Source organism: Sinocyclocheilus rhinocerous, unplaced genomic scaffold (genome assembly GCF_001515625.1).
Source record: "Sinocyclocheilus rhinocerous isolate Xijiao unplaced genomic scaffold, SAMN03320098_v1.1 scaffold7524, whole genome shotgun sequence".
In the NCBI taxonomy this organism is placed as follows: domain Eukaryota; kingdom Metazoa; phylum Chordata; class Actinopteri; order Cypriniformes; family Cyprinidae; genus Sinocyclocheilus; species Sinocyclocheilus rhinocerous.
In genome coordinates, this window is record NW_015641182.1 from 18879 (window position 1) to 42097 (window position 23219).

Sequence of the window (23219 nt, forward strand, 5' to 3'; positions counted from 1 at the left end):
AGCTGCTGTCTTCTCTTCTCCTCCACGGCTGCTCTGCGAAGCTCCTCCTTCTGTCTCTGCTCCTCCAGCCGCTTCCATCGCTCTTCCACCGTCTTCTCATACTGCAGCTGTGCCCGCCTTTCCTTCTCCTTTATAGCTTGCTCCCGTGCAGCTGAGAGAGAGAGAGAGAGAGAGAGAGAGCGAGAGAAACTATTTACTTCATTTTGGCTTGTTATGAAACAACACCAGCAATCTCAAAGCTCATCATCATTGTTACTGACAGCTTCAGCAATTTTGGGGCTGTTCTCATAGGGAATGTCTATGTAAATATACACTAGATGGGACAAACCCTTTGGCAATTAGCATTGTGTTAATGTATGTGTGAAGTTGAAAAAAAAAGTTGTTTTGTTATCCTTGAGTTGCACTGCATCTAGCGTCCTGTGAAAATCACTAAATCATGTGCAATGCAATACACCACCACTATTAATATTAATTTGATTTAGAAAATGATGTTCCATTTATTCATTACTGTAGCTCAAACAGTAAATCATGGTGACACTAAGATCATAGGTCCAAGAATGCATGAACTGATAAAATATAGACCTTCGATGCAATGTAAGTTCATTTGAATAAAATCATCTCACATGCATAGATTAAACCTTCATCTCATATTCCTCCGAAATCTTAGAATCGCCCCTGTGAGTCACTTATCTGAATTCACTGCACCCACACATTCAGAGACACGAACAGACACACTTACCCAAACTCCTCTCCCTCTCTTCACGTCTCTCCTTGGCAAGTCTCATTCTATCATCTGTCTTCAGATAGCCCTCCATATCTTTGAGAGAGAGAGACAGGGAAACATAAAAACAAAGGAAAATAGACACTTTATCTCTTAGACATTTTTACACAGCTTGAGCTGCTCTTAGACACATAATCAGATGAGACAGAAGACGTCCACACGACACCAACAGAAACTGTGGGACTTACATTGTTTACCTGCAAGTGCGTTGGTATTGGGTGGATGGTGTGAAGGTGAAGCGTGCCCGTTGGTTTGAGTTTTCTTTTCGGTGACAGTGGGTGGGGTCAGAGCATCAGCTTCAGGATGAAGACAAAGGACGAGGATGAAGGAGAAATGTATATACACACACACACACACACTTTTTAATTAAAATGTGTGCTTTTACATATTAATGTAGGCTGATCTTACTGTGTTTTATAGAAGGACTGCCTTGGTTGGTTTTCTGGTAAGTTGGTGATGCATGGCTATTGCTTTGCGGTCTCTTTTCCGGAGTTAAAGGTGATGTCATTACTTGAGTGACTGCTGAGAAAAAAGAACACACCAAGAGGGATGAAAACTGGTTGAAATGGCAAGCTTGGGACCTTGATACATAGCTGGCCTTATTAAACAGAGATATTGTATCTGAGCTATAAAGACACACACACATATAAGTATATAAAAAGAGATAAAACAGAGCATTACAGAATTACTGTTGAACAAATTAAGGTAAACAGAGTTTTAATTTCTGTTCTGAGTCAAGGACAAAGAACAGACCATTGATTCATTCCGGACTGGATTATGAATCTGAAGCCGTGGCCTAGTTACTTTTGCTTCACCTACTGTATAAGGTCAATCAGTCATTTCACAGACACGTACACTTAATAGAGTCAGACGTTATATCATGCATCCACTAGAACACATAAACACTGTTCACTGACAATCAATAAATTAGGCAGATTAGTACAGAAGAAATGTACATTTTGTGCCTTGAAGGGTACAGTTGGTTCTAAAAATAAATACCGAAATGGTTCTTGACAGAGCAGTGAAAATGCACTGTGTCAGATGTTCTTTTTAGTTCAGTAAGGTCAGTTATCAACCTCCTTTCTATCCTCTGCATGACATGACTTTTAAATAAATTGCTCACTCATGATGGTGTCCTTTGTCTGCTCCGTCTCTTTGCTTTTTCTCTTCCTCTCCGCTTCCCTAGCTCTATTCCCATTACACACACACCCTCTGCTATAAGAAGCAGAGTGGACATAAAGCTGACTGAGAATGTGTGCGCTCAATGACATATAGTTCCATAAACAACGCAACACAGCACTACAACTAAAAATACTCATGCCATGTTCATGCAGAAAACTCCTGCCAATAATGAGGTCTAACTACAGACAATAGAGGTAGAGCATACAATATATTTTCAATCATCTAAAGACATGATTTGAAATTCTTGTCAAAGAAACAACCATCACAACACCTAATCACATTTCTTAATGTGTCTGAAAATGTATTTCATATAATTATATCTTGATATAATATCTTTATATATCTGCTCTATATAAATGGTTTCGATATTAAGAATGGTATCAATAAAAATATTCTTGAAGGAAATCATTTGACAATCTAAGACCCTACTTTGCTTATTTAGTTCTATAAATATAATAATAAATATACGATTTCATTTGCACACACATACACACAAACACACACACACACACACCTAGTGTATATAAGGATATGTACTATTATTATTAATGCTACTATAATACACTTTATCCTACACTTGTCAAAACACAAGTGTGCTACAATGATTTGTCAATATGTGTGTCAAATGTACATGTTTGGACACAAAAGTAACATGCATTAGGACAGCGACAGTTCTGCAGATGCTGCTTAGATCACACACGCGACTGAAGCAGCTCCTGAGCCGGATGTAGCTCCCTCCATCGATTTTCCATTAAATTAATTTGGCAAATGGACGTGGTTCAGTCTTAACGGCTCTAATCTCATCAGAGTTTGACTTCATAGCATTGGGCGGTGCTCGCTCCGTCAACTTTCGAGAGCCTCCCATGCCATGAAAATGCAACGCAGTAGGCTACAGAAATAATGGACTTGCCCCATCTGACGATAGCAATCAAACAAACAATAAACCCCTGCATCGAGTCGCGCCGACAATTGTGTGCAACAGACAGGCTAAACTAAAAAAAAGTAAAAGTAATAAATGAAAAACCGGTCTCGAAGTGCAGCAAGGCCTGTTACGATGTAAACGCGTCATAAATCATAGCTTCAGCGGGTTTTGTCTGCCAGAGCAGACAGCAGCTTTAAGCTTTGGAGAAGGAAATGATTCGAATGAGCACGTCATTGTTCTTCCTCGCCCCACTGTAGCATCAGAAGCATGGAAATTTGAGTGTGTAAGCAAGTCATTGTCCTACTCATCCAATGCACATGCAAACACAACTGACGGAATGTTACCTTTGCGCAAGTCGCTCACCTGTCGTTGTACTGACATCGGTGTTGACAGCGTTCTCCGCCATCTTCGCGGTCCACCGGCGGCTCTTCCAACCGCAATGCCACGGACAGCGCCGCAGCAAAACGCTACCTCCCAAAAAAAATCAAGCCAAGAGAAACAGCATTACCAGCTTCTTCCTGGACTGCCGCTGCGCTACCGGGACCCGATCCGCTTTCCACACTCTCAGCAGAACGCGCTCTGTGGCGCTATCGCAGATTGTTAGGTTTGCAGTGAAGAATCGATTGAGAGGAAAGTTCTTCTGTCCGGTGAAGAGGAGAGTCGCGAGAGGCTTGACAGCGCAGTGGTGCTGAAACACGGCGTGACGTCATCCACAGCGGCGAAAACCACGACAGAGAAACGGATTTAGGTCTACGAGAAACAAAAGACTGCCTACGTCCACATTCACAACCAAAACTTTTCAAATTACACATTTAGGCGAATCAATTATTAAAGGAAAGAAATATCAATTAAAATGTTATATTGACAGAAATTGTAGTTATTAACGTAGGTCAATCCATATAAATTACACATTTTAGGTAATATAATCAGACTACTTTTAGATTACTTTTGAACGATCTCGTTTTTCACATTGAGTTAAATAGGATAATCCTGTGTGGTCACTGATAGCCTATAAAAATACAAAGAACATATATTCCATTTGTTGACATGAAGTGTATTAAACGTTTATAAGTCAAGGTTTCCCAAAATGGGGTTTATGAGTTTAATGAGAAGTTAATCATTAATTAAATCATAAAAATGTTAAATTAAAACAATTTTACAATTAATCAAAATAAAACACTTGCTGAAAAAATGAAATATTTTATTTGTTTACCTGCATGTCTTGTGACCATAACCAACGTCAGAGAACCATGAATATGCAAATGTGATAGGCCTACTTCATTACTAAAAAAAAAATAAAAATACATTTTAAAATTTCAGGTACTTCAAATAAAAATATATTAGGTGAAAGAGGATCAGATATTATTTTCAGTAGTTGATTATTGAAACATTATTGCTATTGTGTAATCATGTAATCCATTAAATGCAGCCTAACTGTACTCTGATTACGAGTATTTTAAAATGTAATTTCATCTAATTAAATGTCCTTAAATTTTGGAATCTGATTACGTAGGCTAATTCAGATTATACAGGTGCATCTCAATAAATTAGAATGTCGTGGAAAGTTCATTTATTTCAGTAATTCAACTCAAATTGGTAATCAGTTACTACCCAGCTCTGTATGTATATATGTATGTATACATAGTGTGTGTGTGTGGAGAAATTTTTCACTTTTTCCCAGATGGACAAGCAGGTAGCGTGCACTCACTAGCTATATTTGTCCATTCAATCCCACTGACCTCATAAATATGCCAATAAGAACGATGACATTAGGGGTTTTAATTGTAACGTGGATTCTTGATGAACAGTGTAAAACACGGTTAATTCTTTTTCAGAATTAACCATTTTAAGTGTGAAAAGCCTCATTTACACTTCGAATTTGCTCAAAAAGGGGTCAAAAGAAACATTAGTAGCAGTCAAATGACCAACACTGCATCACAGGTATCTAACCGCGACGTTTGAGGTCACTGCTGGGTCTCCTCTGTGGAGATGGGCCATGTGATATGGATGAAACGTGGCTGTCTGATACAGCCGGAGGGCAGCAGGACTGCCAGTAACGAGTCCAAATGAAGTGGGTCAGTACTTCTCTTAGTCCAACAGTAGACAAGATCGACTCCAGACAACATCCAAACTTACTACTGCGTGACTAAACTAAGGTCTAAAAAAATTAATTCTACACAGAACCTGAAAACCTCTAATACTTATCGAGACTATTGCCATTTTAACCAGAACCTGTAAACCTCAAGGACAGAAATATCTACCTACGGTTATGACTGTATGATTTGTAATCAACTCATTATTAGGAAACAAAGAAATTAGATAATAGTCATTTCAGTCCCTACTGCCAACTAGTGGACAAAATAGGTTACTGCTACTTCCATTCCGTACAAACTGAGGGGGAACAAAAAAAAAAATTTAATTTATATTTTTTTCAGGCCCAGCAGAAATGCATGCAAATTCCATGAAGAGACAGTGTAAATGGAGAAAATATAATACAGAAAAAAAGAAAGCAACTATACAAGAAATAAAATTCAGTCCAAACAGATAAAAGGCTTGACTTTTTATTGTAAATTCTGGATTTCTTTGCATTTTAAATTCCACTACATACAGTGAAATACAATATAAATACTTTAAAATCATAACAAAACTATGCAGTCTGTGTTGTGTGGTTGTCATTGAATGAGAAAGGGCGCGATTGTTGTGACAGTCAGAATGCTCGGAGAAGACCTGTAGCGAGATGAGAGACAGAAAGTGGAGAGAGAGAAACAGATAGAGATAAGCAGTAAGCCTCCGAGTGTTTCTCTGAGGGAGGTTGCAGTAGGATATGGGGCATCAGTTATGCCCAAGCTGCAATTTTTCCCAAACAAGAAAGTTTTCTCTCCTCTCAGTGTAAACAATATAACCCACCAGCAGTCGTGACTCAGATCTGTGAGAGAGGGCAGAAACAAACACATAAATGTACAGGTTTTTCCAAACACTTCCGTATGTTGTTCTAACCTTAAAAGAGATGCTTGAGAGACCAGAGCAGTCAGACACAGTTAAACCATTCAGTTTTCATAAAGTTACTGCTTATCAACATCTATATCTACCATTCAAAGGTTTGGGGTCAATAAGACTTTTTCAGTTTTCTTCAGTTTCTTAATGTTGTTAAAGACTCTTAGGGGCCATTCACACAGAATGCATCTTTGCGTCTGTCTAGTGCATTTACAATGGAAAAGTAGCGTATTGGAATGGAAAAACGCATTCTGTGTGAACAGCCCCTTATATGCTGTACAATGCTACATTTAATTAATCAAAAATGCAGTAAAAACAGTAATAATGTATGACCATTTAAAATAACACTTCTATTATAACATTTTTTTTTTAATGTAGCTTTCAGCATCATTACTCCAGTTTTCAGTGTCATATGATCCTTCAGAAATCATTCTAATATGTGGATTTGGTGCTCAAGAAACATTTCTTTTTATTATTTAATGTTGAAAGCAGTTATGCTGCTTAATATTTTTGTGGAAACGGATCAATTTTTTTCTGGATTCTAGAAAGTAGGAATCTTTTGTAACATTTTACATTACTGTGCGATTTTTAACATGTTACATTTAACATGTAAAAAATAAATAAACTCACCAAACTTTTGAATATTAGTGTATATTAGTTTTTTAGTACAGCAGAAATATAGTAATACAGGCAATAAAAACTCAAATTCCAGCACTTCGATATTTGTCACTTATAAAAAAGAAAGAAAAAAAAGTGTCATGATAAAAACAAATCAAACACGTACGTCATCAATGTCCTCATCGTCACTCCCAATATCATCAAACTGAATCTCATCATCGTCTCCAGGTCCAAATGTGTCAGTTTCATTGATTTTAGCTGCAGGAAAGATAGAAGATTAGCCAAGAGCCTTCACTTGCATGCATCTACGTCATCTGACATTTACAATTGTGGGCGATTTGTTTTAGTACCATGACATTTCCATAAAACATTTCCAGTAAACAGAAATCAGTAAGGCCAGTTTGAGACTCACCGTGTTCTGGAAGCTCTCCATAGGCTTTAAGACTGCGGGCCTCATCTGCATTGTACTTTAAAATGACATCTGCTTTGGTATCCTGTGAAATACATATTCAAGAATTCAAAAACTTTTCATTTCATAATAAAATATCAATTGACAAATTGCACACACACAAAAAAAAAAAACCTACCTGGTAATCTCTAAGACCAACGAGGATTATGTCAGATGCGTTGATCCAAACCTAAAGGAGATATGACAGTATGTTTAATACTTAGGCAAGAAAAAAAAGTTGTGTCCGTTTTAGGTTGTCTTCTAGGTAAGCAGAAATAAGAGAGGTAAAATGAGCAAAATTACATCAAATTATCTATACAGCCATAGAAATATGACAGTCATTCGGATCCATAAACCTACAGATCATTAACATCAGCTTACCTTTTTCCGGAGCTTTCCTCGAATGTGGCAGAGTCGCTTGACCCCATCAAAGCACATGGCCTCTAGCCGTCCATTTCCCAGCATTTTTATCACCTGACCATATTCTGGCACAAGACAAAGGTAATTCTTGGATAACTGAACTGGTTTCTTTGCACACACACACACACACACACACACACACACACACACACAGGTGATCAAACATTTGGGGTCAATAGGATTTAATGTTTTTGGAAGAACCAAACAAATATACAACAGAAAGAGTAATATTATTACGATTTAAATTAAATGTTTTCTATTTAATATATTTTAAAATGTAATTTATTCCTGTGATGGCAAAGTTGAATTTTCAGCATCATTACTCCAGTCTTCAGTGCCACATAATCCTTCAGAAATCATTTAAAATTATTTATTTTAAATGTTAACATTTATCAAATATGATACACACTTACTGACCTCAAACCTTTGAGTAAAACTGATGAGGTGAAAATTGTCATTTATTTGCACATCATTTACAGATGGCCAAACTATTGGCGGATTTGAATTCTATCCCACATGTTGTGTATGTTTCCTTACCCTGGCCATCCTCCTTGAAAACCAGCTCTCTCTTCTCCGACTCGTTCTCGTTCTTACCACGCCGCCGATTTTTACCTCCTTTACCTACAGAGAAGAAATTAACACTTTGAATTATCTTGTACGTAATAAGCAGATATGAGATCTTCCCCTATATTTCAGTTCCCTCTCTCATCCTGGATATCACCTTTTCCAAAAGCTACAATATTGGATTCAATTAAAACCCAATAGACACTTGTACATCTATTTACATACACGTGACACACTGTATATGTAGTAATAGGGCTGATAGGCCTTTATTTTCGCTCAGAATATTCACATTAACCCTATACAGCCTGCTGTATCATATCTGATACAAGAATGATACATTCCTTTTGCCCTCTGATTGATAGTAGTTTATACTTTTTTTAGTAAGTACAAGGTCTTTTAGTATAATTCCTTTTAGTGTATTCATCATACATAATCTTATATTTTAATAATCTTAAACATGCATAACTTTTATATCGTTAGCAATATTTCAAGATGAACATTTATTGGACTGAAGCAACTTAGGTTTACGTGATGAAGTATTATTTTATCTTTTATTTATTAATACAAATGTTAACATTGATCAAATGTGAAACAACAGGTTTTTGATTAATAATAATGATAATAATATTTTTTTAAACTTTTATAGCACCTTTCCAAAGCCAGAGGTTGCTCTACAAAACTGGGCTTTTATCATAAAATTAAGCATTAAATATTTCTAGACTATATTATTATTATTATTATATTATCAGGGGACATAGAGTGACAATTTTAGATTTTGAGGTAAAGTCCAATAAACGGTTTTATTTAAAAACACACAAAGCACATGGCCTCTAGCCGTCCATTTCCCAGCATTTTTATCACCTGACCATATTCTGGCACAAGACAAAGGTAATTCTTGGATAACTGAACTGGTTTCTTCACACACACACACACACACACACACACTATAGATCAAACATTTGGGGTCAATAGGATTTAATGTTTTTGGAAGAACCAAACAAATATACAACAGAAAGAGTAATATTATTACGATTTAAATTAAATGTTTTCTATTTAATATATTTTAAAATGTAATTTATTCCTGTGATGGCAAAGTTGAATTTTCAGCATCATTACTCCAGTCTTCAGTGCCACATAATCCTTCAGAAATCATTTAAAATTATTTATTTTAAATGTTAACATTTATCAAATATGATACACACTTACTGACCTCAAACCTTTGAGTAAAACTGATGAGGTGAAAATTGTCATTTATTTGCACATCATTTACAGATGGCCAAACTATTGGCGGATTTGAATTCTATCCCACATGTTGTGTATGTTTCCTTACCCTGGCCATCCTCCTTGAAAACCAGCTCTCTCTTCTCCGACTCGTTCTCGTTCTTACCACGCCGCCGATTTTTACCTCCTTTACCTACAGAGAAGAAATTAACACTTTGAATTATCTTGTACGTAATAAGCAGATATGAGATCTTCCCCTATATTTCAGTTCCCTCTCTCATCCTGGATATCACCTTTTCCAAAAGCTACAATATTGGATTCAATTAAAACCCAATAGACACTTGTACATCTATTTACATACACGTGACACACTGTATATGTAGTAATAGGGCTGATAGGCCTTTATTTTCGCTCAGAATATTCACATTAACCCTATACAGCCTGCTGTATCATATCTGATACAAGAATGATACATTCCTTTTGCCCTCTGATTGATAGTAGTTTATACTTTTTTTAGTAAGTACAAGGCCTTTTAGTATAATTCCTTTTAGTGTATTCATCATACATAATCTTACATTTTAATAATCTTAAACATGCATAACTTTTATATCGTTAGCAATATTTCAAGATGAACATTTATTGGACTGAAGCAACTTAGGTTTACGTGATGAAGTATTATTTTATCTTTTATTTATTAATACAAATGTTAACATTGATCAAATGTGAAACAACAGGTTTTTGATTAATAATAATGATAATAATATTTTTTTAAACTTTTATAGCACCTTTCCAAAGCCAGAGGTTGCTCTACAAAACTGGGCTTTTATCATAAAATTAAGCATTAAATATTTCTAGACTATATTATTATTATTATTATATTATCAGGGGACATAGAGTGACAATTTTAGATTTTGAGGTAAAGTCCAATAAACGGTTTTATTTAAAAACACACACAAAAAAAGTCATTTTCTCACTATTATTTTATGTCAGACTTCAACCTGGTTAATATACCATAAACTTGCCCGTCATGCAGGATAAAATAACTTGCTTGTTTTAAACGAACCAGTTAACTGAATTACACACAAATAACATACAAAAGGCAGTTGTCGCCGCATACCCGCGTAATGATGCAACACACAGAAAGGGTAACTTTACAGGCCACAAACGGTCTGGTTATACACATCAGTGTCAGCATCGTAAAATTACACTACAGCTCAACTAGCGACTGCTCGCTTAGCGCCTGAGAGCTCGTAGTTTGAGTGAGGAGCGCCGGTGCTGGTCACGTTGCGGCCGCATTGCTCGCGCAGGCCGGGCGACTTCATTCCGCTCCGTTAACAACTGCTCAAACAATAAAGTGTTATATTTCCCTTACCTTTATTCTTTGGCATGTTCGGATTACAAATACTGCTGTCTTTGTTCGGTGATGTCGTGTAACAAAGTATTTGAATAAAGAAATGTTAAATTTCAAGGAGGAGGACGTCAAATAGTTCCCCTCTCCCTTTTTTTCTGAAGACTTCCGCTTAAGCAGTAATCCACGCCTGCGCAAAACACTATTTTACATAAAAACTTTATTTATACTCTCAAAGACACAATTTCATTGGGCTGGAAATACAAAGCGCCAAAACGTGTTCATCGAGGACAATACATTTTAAAGGTTTCAATGCTGCGGAGTAATTCGAAGAAAAACATAAAACTGAATTGCAAGATTTATTTTACTTCAACTTAATCAGATTGTTTTTTAATACAGGGGTAAAAACTACACACAAATAACATACAAAAGGCAGTTGTCGCCGCATACCCGCGTAATGATGCAACACACAGAAAGGGTAACTTTACAGGCCACAAACGGTCTGGTTATACACATCAGTGTCAGCATCGTAAAAATATACTACAGCTCAACTAGCGACTGCTCGCTTAGGCCCTGTGTCCACCAAAGCGTTTTTAGCCAGCTGAAAACGCCAGGCGCTCTGCTGAAAACGCCCAGCTGCGAGCGCTTGAGAGCGCTTTTTGTGGCGCAGCGCTTTTTCAGTTGAGATGCTCGCCCGAACGCTCAGCGCTCAGCGCGAAAAAGACGCTCAGCGCTCGGCACGCTCCTGGCGTTTTAAAAAACGCGGCGCTCCCATTGAGAACAACTGAAAACACACGCTAGCCGCGGGGAAAAACGCTTTGGTGGACACAGGGCCTTAGCGCCTGAGAGCTCGTAGTTTGAGTGAGGAGCGCCGGTGCTGGTCACGTTGCGGCCGCATTGCTCGCGCAGGCCGGGCGACTTCATTCCGCTCCGTTAACAACTGCTCAAACACTATAAAGTGTTATATTTCCCTTACCTTTATTCTTTGGCATGTTCGGATTACAAATACTGCTGTCTTTGTTCGGTGATGTCGTGTAACAAAGTATTTGAATAAAGAAATGTTAAATTTCAAGGAGGAGGACGTCAAATAGTTCCCCTCTCCCTTTTTTTCTGAAGACTTCCGCTTAAGCAGTAATCCACGCCTGCGCAAAACACTATTTTACATAAAAACTTTATTTATACTCTCAAAGACACAATTTCATTGGGCTGGAAATACAAAGCGCCAAAACGTGTTCATCGAGGACAATACATTTTAAAGGTTTCAATGCTGCGGAGTAATTCGAAGAAAAACATAAAACTGAATTGCAAGATTTATTTTACTTCAACTTAATCAGATTGTTTTTTAATACAGGGGTAAAAACCTGCTCTCTCAAGCACAACCGTGCTGCAAAAATACATGGCCAGTGTTACACAATAGTGGCCAGAAGAGATCACTAGGACATATTTCTCACTTGCACTGTTATTATTAAAATACAGCAGCAACAATAAAAAAAGAACAGTTTAACTAATTCATGTAAATTAATTCCAGAACATGCAGACGTCGTCTGTGGCCCGAGTCTCACCAAACATGTGGCCTCACATTCAGACATACATATACATTAACATTAAAAAAAAAAACAGTTAATTGCCAGGTATAAAATAATACATTCTGAATAGTCTTTAAAATTATGATTGAGAAAACGGGAACAATCTTGGTTAATAGCCTGCATATTTCCCTTTAATTTCATGAAGAGAATGAACATCAAGAAATACAAAAAAGGAGTGTTAGGAATCACTTAAGACAGTAAGACAGCAGTATATTGGTCATTCCCAGTAAAAAAACAACAACAACTGCCCTTATATATCCATCTACCGTCAGCTCCTACATTATGTTACCATATCCATTATGAAAGATACAGCATACAAGTGTTCTCATATAAGTTCTGATGAGTAGCTCTTATATGAAGGGTATTGGTCTGCTGGAGAGGAAGAAGATTTAAAGAATGAGGTCACTATTTGGATTGCCTTTTTTGCAAATCAAATGCCCTTTAAGACACATGTGCATGACAAAGGGTTTTTGGACCACTTTGCCCAATTAAAACACTATATCAACACAAAATTCTTGGTTTGTGACACACTACATCTCTAGGGACATACAATGAGGATTGTAAGTTAACTTGCATAGTTCTCTTTGATTTCACAAATGGTTTCAACACTGCACCATGTTTAAACCATCTAAAGTTGCACCATCTAAAGTTGCGTGTAGTGGCATTACTGACTGACAGCTCTTTCTTTCAAAAGGAAAAGCTTCAGTAAGCCATTTCAGCACGTGAGGTCTGTCTTGAAGAGGGTGGGCACAGCTATGATCAGATAATAATACTAGAAATAGTACGGCTCCATGCAATCGCTAGACATGACATCACCACCACCACAATACAGAAAACAAACTGTGAATCACAGCCCCTTAACATCATACATTATCTCCACACAGACTCACAGAAATATTTTCATATTCATATATAATCCCATATGAAGTACATTTCTAGAGTGTTTTCATAAAACAATTGTACATGAATTTAATATTCTCCTAAGAGCTTTTTTATAACATTCTACATGATGATGCATCAATGACAAGAACTAAAAAAAAAAGTGTTTGTTTGTTTTTTTTGGTTTGGGCTGCCATTCCATGACGACAGTAGAACCACCATACATCTCACAAATTTATGCGCCATTTGTAGTTTGGGGTTTAAATCTGAACGGTCACAGGGCGGTAGAGGTCAACTTTTTGGCACCACGACGCTGAGCGAGTGTGGAGCATCCCACCGGATCCAGAACGGGAGAAACATTTCTGTTCAGGGCTGAATACGTGGCTGCCATTGCTCCCTGAGATAAAAGGGGAAAATAATAAGAATACGGAGTCAAACAGAAGCATTAAGTATTATAATTAGTGCTGGGCAACGATTAAAAATCGCGATTAATCGCATGATTTTCTGCGATTAATCGCACTGTTATGCTCAAAATTCAATTATGAATTCAAAAGTAGTGTATTGCGATAAAATCGCTTTTATTTTAAAAGTACTGCTATATGAACAAAAGTGAAATAACATTTGTTTGCAAACACTTTAAACAAATAAGGTGCTTTTTTTACAGCAGTATTCCCTTTACATAGTAGCAGTTAAATTATTTCTTGTAAACTCCAACTTAAACATTATTGTAATCAAATTAAATATAAAACCAAAGCTATTTGCCACTGCCAGGGAATTAACGTTTTGTCTAGTTTGTTATAGAAAAAAGTTATGCTCAGAGTCCAGAGCCTCGATCATAACATTATAACAGGCACCTTCCGAGTAGAGACCTGCACTATCGCGGGACCCAATGCTGCGCAACAGAGTGCGGCGTGGGACAACACTTGATGGGCTAGTGTGGACGGGTAAAGACTCGTGTGTGTGCACGGGATAAGAAAATGATTCGCGGGACTCCTGCAAAACAGACATATCTAAACATAAAATATCTAAAAACAATATATAAATTGTTCTATTGCACAAAAGCAACAAGAACAACTAATATAACAAGAATGATTAACATGCACAAGCATAGACAGTTTCTATTTATAACACGTGTTTGCCGCATTGAGCAATGTAGACAGTCACAGATCTGTTGATTTCAGGAACGCATTGGCCAATCAAAGGTATTTAAGTTAGAATTCACTCACCGCTCAAAAGTTCTTACGCCGTGCTGAAAATTGCGTGCTTACGAATCCTCTCATTAACACATGAAGTGTAGACATTATGGAAGATTCATTGTGCATATATTCATTGATTGATTGAGATGTCAGCTTTTTAATGATAATAAAGGGAGCCATGGCATGCACGCAGCAGCCCATGCTTGCTTTTCTGTTTAAAATAACAGGGAACAGTGGTTTGTGAATGTTGATGTTTAGCCTAAATAATTTTATCGGGAGCGTTCATGTGAGCGCTGCTGCAGTCTTTAGGCCCACCCCAAATGCTCACATTGGTTGAGATGCATGATGACGCCCATCCCAAGCCAGTACTGATCAACATCCCACCCCTCCTGTGACCCATGGTTTGTCTGTATGTATATTCAGAGCCAGTGAGCAACAGACTTTCATAATAATAAAAAACTGTGTTAATGCGCGATAAAATAATTGTCGGCGTTAATTAACGCGTTAACTTGCCCAGCCCTAATTATAATGATAATACTGGACTGTTGGGGTGACAATGAATTATTGCAAAGCAAACCTTCACTAGATGAGGTGCATCCTGGCGGTTAAGTTGGTATTTTGGTAGCTGGTCCTTGTTGACTATCCATGGGTGACGAATAACTTGAGCAGCAGTCAATCTCTTATGAGGATCAACATGAAGCATCTTTGAGACCAGGTCCTGTCACCAAAGAGGTTTAAAGACTATACATCAAATACATATACATGAGGCTAAGGAAGTCTGATAAACAAAAGGAGGGCCTTCAACCTTAGCCTCGAACGATACAGAATTCCAATATCCTCCAGAAAGCGAGAATTTCCCACTGCCAATCCGAACCAGAATTTCTTCCGGTGTATCTTCCGGGCCATTAGCAAACGGAGTGAACCTGAAGGATGGATAAGAGCGGCGAGTTTTTAAACTGATATGAATATTGTTTTTGAACAAAATCAAGATCTATATGCAACAGAAAAATGCATGCATAAAATCTGACTTGTATAGTATGTTAAAGTACCCTGTAAGCATGGTATAAAGGAGAACTCCAAGACTCCAGATATCACAGGCTGCATCATAGCCTTGCTTCTTCAGGACCTGAGGGGATAACACAAACACAAATAATAACAGAGTATTGAATATAACTTACAAAAATAATATAATATAGATATATCTAGCCTCTCATCTAAAACAAATCAAAAGGTACCTCTGGAGCAACAAAGTTAGCAGTGTAGCATGGTGTCATCAGCAGTCCATTTTCTGCTCGGAGTTGTTTGGCAAAACCAAAATCACAGATCCTGATTGATTCTGGGTTGCCTGATTCGTCCACGTACAGGATATTACTGGGCTTTAGGTCTCTGTGTACTACCTGTAACCAAAGTGACAATCTATTTACCTTGATAAATATTTATTTATTAAAAAATATATATAAATATATATATATTTATTTAATAACCAAAGTGCATATCTATGAACCATAACAACTCATAATAAATATATACATCTAAAATATGCATTTAAATAAATAAAAATAACTTTAAAAAAATATATAATAATAATGATGCATACGAGTTTGATTGAAGGCACACCAAAAAAGACATTTCAATGGTTAACAGTGTACTTAATTATCCTGGCTAAATTAAATCTTAATCAGTAATGTTTGCTGTGTGTGCGAGAATGCTCTTACCCCTTGGGCATGCAGATATTCAACAGTCTTTGTAATGGTGTGCAGGACAGCACTGGCCTCTCTCTCAGAGAAAAACTTTTGTCGGAGGATTTTATCCAGTAGTTCTCCACCTTTCATCAACTCTGTGACCAGGTACACCGATCGCCCATCATTGAATACCTATAAACCCATAAAGACTCAGAATAACAGGAGACAAAACCTGAGACTTTACGGTTATAAGTGTCCTACAGGCACACAAACAATCACTCACGTCTTTCAGAGTGATGATGTTGGGATGTTGTCCATAACGCAGCAGAATCTCAACCTCCTCTGTTGGATCTCTCCTCTCCTTACTGATAATCTGCAATCCAACCATTGAAACCAAATGCAGCCTTGGTGAGCATAAGAATCTTCTTTTAAAATCATACCAACCCTAAACTTGTGAAGGGTAGTGATGAATACACATGGAAAAACCAATTAATACTTTGACACACCTCTTTTACATCTGACAAAGCAATCAGAACTGCCAACACAGCTCTCTATAAAACTATAAGAACCATGAAGACATCAGTAACAAAACAGATGTAGAGATATATTTACCTTGACTGCATAGTCCATGCCTGTGCTCTTGTGCACACAGCGCTTGCAGATGGAGTAAGAGCCCACACCAATGTCTTCTTTAACATCATATACATCCGTGAACTGAAGCGTGCTCCGTTGGGGTTGCTGTATGACATACATGCATACACTTTATTCCCATGTTGCAGGTGTGAGAGAAGTGTGTGAGTGTGTGTGAGTGACGCAAGGATACCTGCAGTATGCCGCTCATGTTGAGGTTGCTCTGAATGGGTGGCTGGCTCTCCTCTTCTACTCCAGGGGAAACAAAGCTAAACCCTCTGAAGAGCTGATGGGCATTGGCACTTGGAGGGACACCAGGAGAGTCTGGGACAAATGAAAAAGTAAAAACTGAGTACCAGTAGATTGTTGGGATTATAATATAATACATTATATTTGCATCACACACACCTCGTGGGGTTTTGGCAGTGAACTCCGAGTCAAAGTAAAATGTGTCGTCTGGCCTCTGGATGACTGGTTTAAAGGGAGGAGTCACTTCCTTTCTGTATAATTTCTAGAGGGGGGAAAAACTCATTTAAATTTAAAATATATTTTTAAAGAAACTAAATGCATAAAAATTAGTGCACTGATGTTACAATTATAGCTGACACTGATAAGCCAATAATTATTGTTAAATCGTCAATATTGAAATTCTATACTAGTTTGTGTAAATAAATCAAAAATACGTTTTAAATTGTACAAGTGAAGTTAGGCATCACAACATTATAATGTGTAGTATGAAAAATGGATATTCATTTTAATTTGATTAAATTATTAATGCTTTAAAGATTAACTTTGTGAACAGTTGATGGCAGAAAGGTAATCTAAAAGTTAAAATAGAGGAAATGCACATATACAATTAGATATCCAATTTTGGCTAAAATCTAAACAATATTAAAGGGGACATCGGATACAAAATTCACTTTTACATGGCGTTTGCATATAAATGTGTCTAAGCAGTGTGTAGACACAACCAGCCTACAATGATAAAAATCTATTTTTTTTAAATCCCCCAAAAACCTGAACAGTCTCAATTATCAAGCCGTTTTGATTTTCTGAGCAGTATGACATCATCGCCGACGGACTGTCCCGTATTAGCATATTTCCGCCCTCAGCCGGTAGTATGCTGTCCGTCGTTTTCTCCACGCTCGAGCAGCTAAAGCGACAACAGTGTCTCATAAGCAAAGCAGGTGTTTTGTAGTTGGATGTTAAAGTGAACACGAGTCACTGAGGATGCAGTGGATTAGTTTTGTTTTAGACGGTAAAACGCCACCAATACTCAAAAAACGGGGGGTGGGGTGAGCAGTAGCTCATTATCACTTAAAGAGACATGCACTGAAACAGGTCACTGTGAACAGAGCTGTTTTTAACAAGGTAAAAGGGTGTTGTTTTACAGAATTATTGAGGAATTTTAACCAAAGTATGTTGCAGACTTTTCATGAAGACCCTAAAAAAAAATCATACCAACTTGTGAAAAACGGTCATCCGATGTCCCCTTTAATAGATGGAAAAAGCCTCTAATCACAGCGGCAACATGAGGATGTTTAGATGATTTTTTACTTATGGATTCATTATATCTGTGAATCATAAATTTTTCTTAAAACTTAGATTCCGCATATAAGAAAATGAATCCTGGAACTTGTGATTATTGCAAGGTTATTCGATGACTGACTAAAAACTTATTTGACATAAAAAAAAAAACGTACATTCCAGTCAATTGTGCTGAAGAACCAATGTCTTTTGATCTCTTCTACTCCATCAGGCCCGGCTCCTGAAATTCCAACCCCAACAATCAATGAACAGACTGCAATTCACCAAATTTACTCAGCATGTACAACCTGTTCTTGGAAAACTAGTAGAAAATGAGCTTTCCTCACCTAAGCGGTTGCCAGCATTCCTCTTGAACAGATTGCGGAGCAGGGACTGGGCCTCTGGGCTAAGAAACTGAGGCATGCCCAGCTTGGCCCTGGAGACACAGAAACCAACGTCAGTACAAAGACTCCATTATAAAGATCAGCGTTTTGAGTAAATAAGACTTACTTTAAGATCATTGTCATGGTCTCCTTTCGGTCTTTCCCCTGGAATGGAAGCGTTCCGGTCAGCATTTCAAACTGAGGAGGTAGAAATACATCATAATCACTGCACTGTGACACAAAAATTATGTTGTAATATACAAATACAATATTAACCCTCTTACCATTAGCACACCGTAGGACCACCAATCAGCACTGTGAGTGTGACCTCTGCGGTTGACCACCTCTGGAGCCATATATTCCACCGTACCACAGAATGAATATGCCTTGTTCTCATGGTCAGTGGACTCTTTACTCAACCCAAAGTCTAGGAAACACACACAAAGACACAACAAATCTTACACGCACTAAGACTTATCATTGTGAGATTCTGACAAAATGCTCAAAAAGACAAATCTGAAACTATGACAAACTCATTCAAGATTGTTATATACCAAGTTATCATTATTAGTGATAAAACACACATACCTGTAAGTTTGATGTGTCCATCATTATCCAAAAGAATACTGAAAGAGATCCAAATTTAGTTCTCTTATGCAAATGTGCAATACATTGAGTTAGTCAAAGTGTGATTATTAGAAACATCGTAATATGTGGATATATTACAATTATTTATTGATTAGAATTAGAATTATTCAAATATTTGTGGTATATAATGTGTTCTTAAACATGTAGTTACTATGCACTTTGCTGTTGTACTGAGTCGAGACACCTCACAACTTTACTTAATACGTGGGTGAGAAGCATACTTTTCTGGTTTGAGATCTCTGTAGATGATTCCCAGTCCATGTAAATGGTCCAAGGCCAAAGCCAGCTCTGCAAGGTAGAACTTTACATCCTCCTCTGTAAACATCACCTACATAAAGACATGAAAAGGGGGTAGAAGAATTAGCAGAACTTCATCTATTCTTACATTATTTTATCATTCAAACGTCGATTTTTTTTTGCAAGAAATTGATATTTTTATTTAGCAAGGATGGATTAAATCAATCAAAAGTGACAGTAAAGATTCTTACATTGTTACAAAAACTATTTTAAATAAATGCTGTGCTTTTAAACATTCTATTTGTCAAAGAGTCCTGAAGAAAACTGATCACAGTTTCCACAAAAATATTAAACAGCCATTTTGACTGATAATACAATTTTTACTGAGCAACTAATCAGTATATTAGAATGATTTCTAAAGGATCGTGTGACACTAAAGACTGGAGTAATGATGCTGAAAATTCAGTGGTGGGCCGTCAGGGCCAGCAAAGTCTTCTCTGCTGGCCTAAACACTATCAGAATCACTGATTTAGTTTTAATATATTTTTCCATGAATGCGGTTATGTAGTGCCCTGTTATACTGCATTACTGTGTAATATTTATGGTTTCTATAGCCGTGGCATCATTATGATGGTATGAAGAGATGGATTAATTCATGTAGGACGCCACTGAAGGCCTAGGTGTAAAATGCACGGCCCGCCACTGTGAAAATTCAGCTTTGCCATCATAGGGATATATTACATTTTTTAAATATATTAGATTATAAAACAGTTATTTAAAATTGCAATAATATTTCACAATATTACTGTTTTTACTGTATTTGTGATTACATAAATGCAGCCTTGGTGAGAATAAGAGACTTCTTTCAAAAACATAAAAAAAAATACTTGTACATGTTGGATTTTTCTGTCTCTAGACACGTAATTCACCTCTTTGGACAGGCGAGTGAAGAGATCTCCTCCTCTGAGAAAGTCCAGAATCAGATAGAGTTTGCCTTCTGTCTGAAATGCTGAGGAATCAAAAGAAAAGATTCAAGATTTGTAACACATGCATTTAAATATAATTAGTAATAAGAAGTTGTACTCCAAGTTCAATTAAAGTTCAACAGAAACATACAACCATGAAGCGTAAGAATCTGATTGGTGATGGGATGTCAATAACTCACCATAGTGCAGTTTAACAATAAAAGGATGGTTGACCTCAACTAGTATGTCTCTCTCCATCTTTGTACGCATTCGATCTCGTACTGAAACCACACACACCCAAAAAAAAACATTATAAATCCCCATTATAAAAACTTCCTTTTTCAGTTTGTGCAACTTCAATAATAATGCACTGACAGCAAATGCTTTTAAAGAAGTTGTCAACACATAAAACAATATACAAACACACACACACCTTTCAATGTAGCTTTCTTTAGTACTTTCATAGCATAGAGCTGTCCTGCATCGGGCTCAGTTATCTTCTTGACAAGGAATACCTGCAGAAGCATGCGCCATTAAATGAAAACCAACAGAATGATGCTTCTGCATGTAAACACAATAATAAAAACGGATAACGTTCGATTTTCACATATGTGAGCAGTTCACCTTGCCAAAAGATCCCTGGCCCAGCACCTTGCAGAGTTCAAACTGTCGTGTGTCCGCTTTTTCCGAGCCCTCCTTGACGTGGTGAGTGATGCTGATTTCCTTGACCAAGCCCTCATCCTATAAAGGAGACATATGATGTATGAGGATGCACGTGTCAACAACAAAACATGCAATACAACATCAAACAATCAACACGTCAATACAAACTCGTGCCCAAAAAAGGTCTGAGAGTCAAGCAAACACACACACACAGCAGAGGAGCAGCATGCCAAAGCCTGTAGGAGGAGAGAGAGAATAAACACCAAATAAAAGAAGCAGAGGGTATAAACCAGGCCCATCTGACTAACTGAATGAATAAATGACTGAACACCCACAACTGTCCAGAAGATAAACTCTAGAAGCTAAAATACTAACTTAATGATATATGTATTAGATAGAGCTAAAAGTGCTACACTCAACTTCATATCATGTATCGTCTTCTTCCCTACTTTCACTATCTCTTTCTCTTAACATACACTTGAGATGAGAAACAGGGTGTGACTGGCTCATAATCTAGTCATACACACAGAGTTCTATCAATAGATTGCACACACCAGTCTGCCAATATGAATGAAACTGAATGGCGGATGACATCTGAAAAAGACCACAGATGTCTATATCCACCACAGAGGTAAAAAATGACAGAAAGAAAATGACAGGATAAGAGGAGGACGATATAAGTGCGTCAACAAGTCAGAAACGTGTGTGTATCGGTGCACAATAACAATTTGAGAGCAAATATCTTAAACGAGCCTTTTTATTCTGCTATTCTGCTACGTTCTTGGTTTTACCATTACCAGACTATGTACTTCATTAATAATCAAAGCTTCTCTCCTGACCTGCTTTCACTAGAATTTCGAGCTGGCAGAATAGTTAGAAGCTCACCAACGACAGACAGAGCCGTTTGTTTAATAAAAAATGGGTCTTTTAATCCAGCAAAGTTGATTTATTAAGATTATAAGGATAAACTCACCAACAATAACAGAACGCGTTAATAGCTGTTAATACATCATGAATGTTGGCATGGCTGTAACACTGTATTGACCAATCAGATTCCACGACCAGAATTATCGATTTCAAAATTTCCCTTTTTGAAATATACAAATTTACACTGCAAAACAAGCTGGCACTGCAGTTCTGAAGTAGAATTTAGGCGCTTTTGCACAGACAGTGTAATGCTGCTCTGAGGTTGCATAAATGCATTTACACAGCCATATGCAACATTATATTTTGATACTAAGTGCTGAGATGGGTCAGAGCAGAAATATTTCAGTCTGGCTTTTATGCGGCATTGCATTTTTTTTTACAGTGAATTTGAGCAGGAACAGAACAGCCTGTAAAATGCATTAATTGGAGATTTATATGGAATGTGTCATTGTATTTAACTCAGAACACAGCTGTATTTAGTATATTGTACTATTCTCTTACATAATACATGCAATATTAATTATTAAGTCCTATGTATCTTATATTTGTCACATCTACAACAAAGGGTTTGTGTAAAAAATTTACTTAAATAATGGTGCGGACGTCTTTGCAAATGAATCTAAAACTGAATTTAAATTCTAGAAGTTTGAGAGCCGATGAGATGACTGAGGGGGCCTGGCATGAGAAAGAGGAGCCTGAGAGGGTGCTGGCAGACCTCCGGGGAGATTTTAACTGAAGCGTGACCAAGGATGATGACTTGAGGGACACCTCACAACAGGAACAGGAAGTGAGCGTGGGTGTTACACACACTTTGTCAAGATCTTGACTCTCAATAAACCTCCTTTCCACATACACATACATACAATGGGACAAGACTAAATCTACACTACTGTTCAAAAGTCTGGGGTCAGTAGGTAATTTTTTGGGGAAAAAAAACATTTTAAAATATATTCAAATAGAAAAATAGCTCTTTTAAATTATAATAGCATTGAACAATATTTCTGTTTTATCTAATAAATGCAGCCTTGGTGAACATAAGAGTATTATTTAAAAAACATTTTTAAAAATCTTACCAACCCAATACTTTTAAATGGTAGTGTGTGTGTGTGTGTGTGTGTATGTGTGTATATATATATATATATATATATACCATGCATCACACACTGTAGGCAGCGCAATCCTAACAACCTGCGCACTTTGCCTATGTCTACTAATACACTACTTTCTTTTTCTATTGGTCTCTGGAATTGCTTGCCTGCTGTAAACAATGCAGATTTTATTACTTCTATTACAAGTCATTCAAGACTAAACCTCATGGCCCTGACAGAGACGTGGATCAAACCAAAGGGTTCTTGAGGATGGTACTCCCCTAGTTATGCTTGGAGACTTCAACATCCA

At 37.2% G+C, this 23219-nt stretch overlaps 3 protein-coding genes across 3 annotated transcripts in view; all 3 read right to left on the reverse strand.

The window, feature by feature from the left end:
* The window catches only part of LOC107754729 (MAP7 domain-containing protein 2-like), a 21924-nt gene extending 18364 nt beyond the window's left edge, over window positions 1-3560 (reverse strand). The window contains exons 1-4 of the mRNA XM_016571296.1: window positions 3249-3560; window positions 1190-1303; window positions 970-1077; window positions 740-817 (exon numbers count right to left, since the gene is read on the reverse strand). Coding sequence (XP_016426782.1) covers window positions 740-817; window positions 970-1077; window positions 1190-1303; window positions 3249-3291 — 343 coding nt within the window. The 5' untranslated portion in view covers window positions 3292-3560. The remainder of the gene's footprint in view (window positions 1-739; window positions 818-969; window positions 1078-1189; window positions 1304-3248) is intronic.
* A 1970-nt stretch (window positions 3561-5530) lies between these two features.
* LOC107754731 (eukaryotic translation initiation factor 1A, X-chromosomal-like) lies at window positions 5531-10704 on the reverse strand. Its single transcript, XM_016571298.1, has 9 exons — window positions 10523-10704; window positions 9260-9343; window positions 8758-8801; window positions 7327-7386; window positions 7085-7135; window positions 6910-6991; window positions 6664-6755; window positions 5793-5811; window positions 5531-5612 (listed from the first exon to the last, which is right to left on the reverse strand). The coding sequence occupies exons 1-8, from the start codon at window positions 10536-10538 to the stop codon at window positions 5806-5808; spliced, it is 435 nt and encodes a 144-aa protein (XP_016426784.1). The 5' UTR covers window positions 10539-10704; the 3' UTR covers window positions 5531-5612; window positions 5793-5805.
* Window positions 10705-11846: 1142 nt separating this feature from the next.
* On the reverse strand, window positions 11847-22155 carry LOC107754730 (ribosomal protein S6 kinase alpha-3-like). Its single transcript, XM_016571297.1, has 20 exons — window positions 20856-22155; window positions 20665-20746; window positions 20432-20512; window positions 20196-20275; window positions 19251-19357; window positions 18970-19007; window positions 18666-18808; window positions 18509-18579; window positions 18346-18434; window positions 18175-18239; window positions 16880-16982; window positions 16665-16795; window positions 16454-16579; window positions 16125-16214; window positions 15875-16033; window positions 15395-15556; window positions 15209-15285; window positions 14965-15082; window positions 14737-14877; window positions 11847-13360 (listed from the first exon to the last, which is right to left on the reverse strand). Exons 2-20 carry the CDS (start codon window positions 20693-20695, stop codon window positions 13238-13240), a joined length of 1935 nt encoding a protein of 644 aa, XP_016426783.1. The 5' UTR covers window positions 20696-20746; window positions 20856-22155; the 3' UTR covers window positions 11847-13237.
* Between the last annotated feature and the right edge of the window lie 1064 nt (window positions 22156-23219).